The sequence below is a fragment of the Grampus griseus genome (genome assembly GCF_964374135.1).
Source record: "Grampus griseus genome assembly, chromosome: X".
Lineage (NCBI taxonomy): Eukaryota > Metazoa > Chordata > Mammalia > Artiodactyla > Delphinidae > Grampus > Grampus griseus.
This window is the reverse complement of record NC_138999.1, coordinates 66479624-66486140: the sequence shown is the minus strand read 5'-3', so window position 1 is coordinate 66486140 and position 6517 is coordinate 66479624. Positions and strand designations below refer to the sequence as shown.

At 37.1% G+C, this 6517-nt stretch overlaps 1 protein-coding gene across 1 annotated transcript; it reads left to right on the top strand.

The window, feature by feature from the left end:
• Positions 1 to 1375: 1375 nt before the first annotated feature.
• LOC309839936 (heat shock cognate 71 kDa protein-like) lies at positions 1376 to 3547 on the top strand (the record flags this gene model as incomplete). The annotated part of the gene is given in 4 exon segments (XM_082681936.1): positions 1376 to 1453; positions 1457 to 1568; positions 1571 to 2779; positions 3242 to 3547. Coding segments are annotated over 4 exon segments (1485 nt in total). The 3' UTR covers positions 3328 to 3547.
• Between the last annotated feature and the right edge of the window lie 2970 nt (positions 3548 to 6517).

Here is a 6517-nt window from a genome sequence, read left to right as displayed (position 1 = left end):
CTATTATTTCTGGTTTAGGCACGGGGACAGAGCTTACAACTCACACGTTTTCAATGAGATGGTGTGAGTCAGCACTACATATTTTTATGGGGTTGTAACAGTGGAGCATAGCAGGTAACAATTTCTAACCCCTCCCCAGATCTGTGTGCTACACCTAATTAGGATGACTCCCTGCTAAAAAGATTAAACAAAATCCTAAGTCTCAAGACAAAATACCCAAAATGCCTAGGATACAATAGAGATCATTCATTTTATTAAGAACCAGGACAATCACAACTTGAACAAGAAAAGAAAGGCAAGAAATGTCAATACTTACATGACAGATGTTGGAATTATCTGACAAGGATTTTAATTCATCTTTCCAAAAAAGTGTTTTCTGTGAGCAATCAGGAACACATTTGAAACAAATGAAAAAAAAAGGAAATTTCAGCAAAGAAATAGAAGATATAAAAATACCAAAGGTAAATTATAAAAATAGAAAATAAGGTAACTGAATTTGAAAAAAATCAGCAGATGGGATTAATGGTAGATTGGAAATGACAGAGCATAAAATCAGTGAATTTAAGGACAGATCAATAGAATTTACCCTATGTTAATAACAGAGAAAAAACAAAGTGAGAATAAAAAGAGTCTAGAGGACCTATGGGAATACAATGAAAGAGGTAACAGTAATATCATCAGCATCAGAGAATGGAATAAAAATATTCAAAGAACAAATGGCAGAAAACTTCTTTAACTTAGCAAAAATCATAAACATAGAGACCCAAGAAGCTTAGAAAACCCTAAATAGGATAAACTCAAATAAATATATGCCAAGACACATCAGAATTAAATTCTGAAAGCCAAAGATAAAAATATATATATCTTGAAATCAACCCGAGAGAAATAATGCATTACCTATATGGAAACACAAATTCTATTGACAACAGATTTCTCATGTAAAGTCATGAAGGCCAGAAAGAAGTGACACAATGCTTCTCAAGTACTGAAATAAAAGAATTGTCAACTGTAAATTTTATATCTAGCAAAATATCCTTCAGGAATGAAAGGGAATTTAAAAACAAAATCAAGCAAAGAAAGAAAGAAACAAACAAAAAAACTAAACCTACAACTACCTTATGATGCAGCAAATGCATTCTTCAGCGTTTATCTCAGATAAATGAAAGTGTTACACAAATGTTTATAGTAGCTTCATCTGTAGTAGCTCCAAACTGAAAACTACCAAAATATATTTCAATAGGTGAGTAGTTAAATAAACTGTGGTACATGGTACATCCATACTCAACAATAGATGGGGTTTCTCGTTGAACGCAGCGGCAGCTCTATAGGTTGCTGTTTTCTCCTTCAGTGGACCCGGGCCTGCGCTCCAGCAACCATGTCTAAGGGACCTGCAGTTGGCATTGATCTTGGCACCACCCATTCTTGTGTGGGTGTCTTCCAGCACAGAAATGTGTAAATAATTGCCAATGATCAGGGGAACAGAACTACACCAAGCTATGTCGCCTTTAATGATACCGAACGATTGATCGGTGATGCTGCAAAGAACCAAGTTGCAATGAATCCCACTAACACTTTGATGCCAAACGCCTCATTGGACGAAAATTTAATGATGCTGTTGTCCAGTCTGATATGAAGCATTGGCCCTTCATGGTGGTGGTGAATGATGCAGGCAGGCCTGAAGTTCAAGTAGAATACAAGGGAGAGACAAAAAGTTTTTATCCAGAGGAGGTGTCATCCATGGTTTTGACAAAGATGAAGGAAATAGCAGAAGCCTACCTTGGGAAGACTGTTACCAATGCTGTTGTTACAGTACCTGCTTACTTTAATGATTCTCAGTGTCAGGCTACCAAAGATGCTGGAACTATTGCTGGGCTCAGTGTACTTAGAATTATCAGTGAGCCAACTGCTGCTGCTATTGCCTATAGCTTAGACAAAAAGGTTGGAGCAGAAAGAAATGTGCTGATCTTTGATATATGTGGTGGCACTTTTGATGTGTCAATCCTCACTATTGAGGATGGAATCTTTGAGGTCAAATCTACAGCTGGAGATACCCACTTAGGTGGAGAAGACTTTGACAACCAGATGGTCAACCATTTTATTGCAGAATTCAAGTGCAAGCACAAGAAGGACATCAGTGAGAACAAGAGGACTGTCCATCGCCTTCATACTGCTTCTGAGCATGCTAAGTGCACTCTCTCTTCCAGCACCCAGGCCAGTATTGAGATTGATTCCCTCTATGAAGGAATTGACTTCTATACCTCAATTACCCATGCCCGATTTGAAGAACTGAATGCTGACCTGTTCAATGGCACACTGGACCCTGTGGAGAAAGCCCTTCTGGATGCCAAACTAGACAAGTCTCAGATCCATGATATTGTCCTGGTGGGTGGTTCAACCCACATCCCCAAAATTCGGAAACTTCTACAGGACTTCTTCAGTGGGAAAGAACTTAATAAGAGCATCAACTCTGATGAGGCTTTTGCTTATGGTGCAGCTGTCCAGGCAGCCATTTTATCTGGAGACAAATCTGAAAATATTCAAGACTTGCTGCTGTTGGATGTCACTCCTCTTTCCCTTGGAATTGAAACTGCTGGTGGAGTCATGATTGTCCTCATCAAGCACAACACCACCATTCCCAGCAAGCAGATGCAGATCTTCACAACATACTCGGACAACCAGCCCGGTGTACTCATTCAGGTTTATGAAGGTGAGTGTGCCATGACCAAGGATAACAACCTGCTTGGCAAGTTTGAAATCACAGGCATACCTCTTGCCCCCCGTGGTGTTCCTCAGATTGAAATCACTTTCGATATTGATGTCAATGGCATCCTCAATGTCTCTACTGCGGATAAGAGCACAGGAAAAGAGAACAAGATTACCATCACTAATGACAAGGGCCATTTGAGCAAGGAAGACATTGAACGCATGGTTCAGGAAGCAGAGAAGTATAAAACTGAAGATGAGAAGCAGCGGAATAAGTTGTCTTCAAAGAATTCTCTTGAATCTTATGCTTTCAACATGAAAGCTACTGTTAAGGATGAGAAACTTCAAGGCAAGATTAATGATGAGGACAAACAGAAGATTCTTGATAAGTGTAATTAAATAATCAACTGGCTTGATAAGAACCAGACTACAGAGAAGGAAGAATTTGAACATCAGCAGAAGGAGCCGGAAAAAGTCTGCAACACCATCATTACCAAACTGTACCAGACTGCAGGAGGCATGCCAGGAGGAATGTCAGGTGGAATGCCCAGGGGCTTCCCTGGTGGTGGAGCTCCTCTGTCTGGTGGTGCCTCCTCTGGGCCCACCATTGAAGTGGTTGATTAAGCCAGCCTAGCATAGGTTTAGCATTGCTCAACACAACATGGAAGGAGCCAAATTTGTAGCAAATTCCATGGCAGTTTTATAGTTGAGCTGCTGTAGTAAACTGGGCATTCTTGATACTTGAACATGGAATGTGTGCACAGGGAAAGGAAATAACATTGCACTTTACAAGCACTGTATTGTAAGTGGAAAATGCAATGTCTTAAATAAAAATGTATTTAAAATTGGCAAAACAGAACAAAAACAATAGATGGGGACAAGCTATTGATACATACATGAACTTGACTGGATCTTAAAGACATTATGCTGTATGAAAGATCCCAGTGCCAATAGATTACATACTGTATCATTCAATTTATATAACATTTTCAACGTGCAAAAGTGTAGAGTTTGAGAACAGATTAGTGATTTCCTGTTGTTAGAGATGGGGAGGAGGGGTGGCTGCATTTATAAAAGGACAACAGTAGAAAAGATCCTTAAAGTGATAGTACTGTTAATACTGTTAATATGGTGGTAGTTAAACAAAGTTACACTTGTGATAAAATTCCATAGAATTATACAAACAGAAATGAGAGCACATAAAACTGATGAGCTCTAAATAAAGTCAGTGGATTGTAACAATATTTGTTTCCTCATTTTGCTATTGCTTTATAGTTTTGCAAGATTTTATCATTAGGGGGGAATTGGTTATAGGGTATACAGCATCTTTCTGTAATTTGGGGGATACTTTCTATTAATCTATAACGATTTTTAAATAAAAAGATATTTTAAAGTGAGTGCCCACGACAAAAATTGCCTTTCCTTTATGAAATCATGGGAATAGTATTTTGTTGTTGGTGTTTTAAAATTCTATTTCCTTAGCAAAATAAAAAGTTGTCAACACTATGTTGGTCTATACAATGTAGTTTTTAAAATGCTGCAAATATTTAAAATCTAAAAGATCTGGAGTAATTGAAGTAAATTGTACTAGAGTGTGGCTTTTGGAAGAAAGTATGAATGGAAGAAAAAGGGAAAAGAAAGTAGGTAAACAGAAGTTTCCAGATTTTTTTTCTCTATCTCTTTGTTTCACTCTCTATTTTAAGAAAATATTAGTCACAGGGTCAAAAGTAATAAGATAAAAAAATTAGACCCACTTTCCACTTTGACGTATCCTAACTTGTGGCTATCTATAAAGTATCAAAATTGTGCTACTGTAAGTATGATTTCAAGGAATTCCAATCCAGGGATCACAGTAATGCTCTACTCATGGAGAGAACAAACTTGAATAGAACCAAAGATACATTTTTAGTTCTAAGTTTTCAGCAACTGATTTTCAGGGAGCATAAGAAAATTTGCTGGAAATGACATATTTGGATGTTTACCATCTTCATTTCTTCAGTTATGTCATATTAAACAAAGATAACTTTGAAAGAACAGAAATAAAGCAAACATAGTGGGGACAAAATGGATAAAGGGAATATGACACATAACTTGGGTGACTTAGGAAGCTCATTTTCTTACAACTCACATATATTGGGTATTGTCAGTTCTTAACTGTTTTAAATTTTGTTTTATTTATAAGTGAAACAGCATTTTTTAAAAAGTTTATTAGCCATCTTGGTCTTTTATTCTGTGGATTTCCTCTCCATTGGTTTACCAATTTTTCTAATAGTTTTTTTTTACATTTCTTATTTATTTAAATTAGCTCTTTGAAAATTAGTATAATAGCAATATTTCCCCCAGTTTTTTTTTAATTTTGTTTATGTTGGGATTTTTTTCCATTGAGTTTTTAAATTTTTATATTGTCTAATTAATCAATTTAGTTTCTTCTGCTTCTGTATATATCATAATGCTTAGAAAAATCTTGTTTTCTTATAATTTTATGGGCTTTAAACTTTACATTTATAGCTTGAATCCACCAGTATTATTTCTTGGGTTAATTAGAAAAATAGGGGTCCAGATTTTTTTCCTTAGAAATGATCAACTCAGAAATTCCCAACTGATAATCCTTCAGGTGGTCACAGACATGATCTCATCAGCCTTGGGGGTGGCTAGGAAGGGTTATGGTCTGTCAGAACTCCTGGATCTCTTGCCTTCAACCATGATCAGACTCCTCTATACATTCAAATAAATATAATTTAATGTGACAAATAAATATAATTTAATGTATGTCATTACTTGAAAAATATTGGGAACCCCCAGGCTAGACTATCATCCCAAGACCACTGATTGACTAATTCAAACTTTTCTCACTGACTTTATTTACCATCTTTACCATATACTAAACACATATTTATATTTGACTACATTTCTGGATTCTACTGTGTTTTTTTTTGTTTGTTTTTTTGTGGGTTTTTTTTGCGGTATGCGGGCCTCTCACTGTTGTGGTCTCTCCCGTTGTGGAGCACAGGCTCCGGACATGCAGGCTCAGCGGCCATGGCTCATGGGCCCAGCCGCTCCGTGGCATGTGGAATCTTCCCAGACCGGGGCATGAACCCCTGTCCCCTGCATCGGCTGACGGACTCTCAACCACTGCGCCACCAGGGAAGCCCTCTACTCTTTTTACATTGATATATTTCCTCCATCTATACAGCACTATTTTAATTATTTGGTAATTAGAGAAAGTTCTCCTTGTGGTGGCTATTAATTAAAAATATGTATTGAACATCTACCATGTGCCAAGCACAGTGCTAGGTACTGGGGTATCAGCAGTTAAAAAAGATTCTCATGGAGCTTACATTTTGATGGGCGATGAGTATTAATAAGTGAAATATTTAGTATGTTAAGTGGTAGTGTTACAGAAGAAAAATAAAACAGGGAAATTATATAGTTATTCTTAGAGTAAAGAAGGATTGTAATTAAAATAGAGCAGTCAATGAAGAACTCAAGAAGGTGACATTTGAAGGAGATGAGAAGAGAGGGTTGAGATTATTAGTGAATGAGTGTTCCAGACAGAAAGAATAGCAACTGTAAAGGCCTAGAGGTGGGATTATGTCTGACATGGTTTAGGAAAAGCAAGGAGACTGATGTGACTGAAGTAGTGTGAGCAACAGGAAATAGTTGTAGGATTTTAGATCAGAAAACAGTAGGCTGGATTATGTAGGTCCTTTTATTGGCATTGGCTTTTTGAATGACATGACAAGCTCCTATAGGATTCAAGCAGAACCTAGAGAACTATGTAAAGACTGGTTCCAATGTCCACCACCGTAAAGAC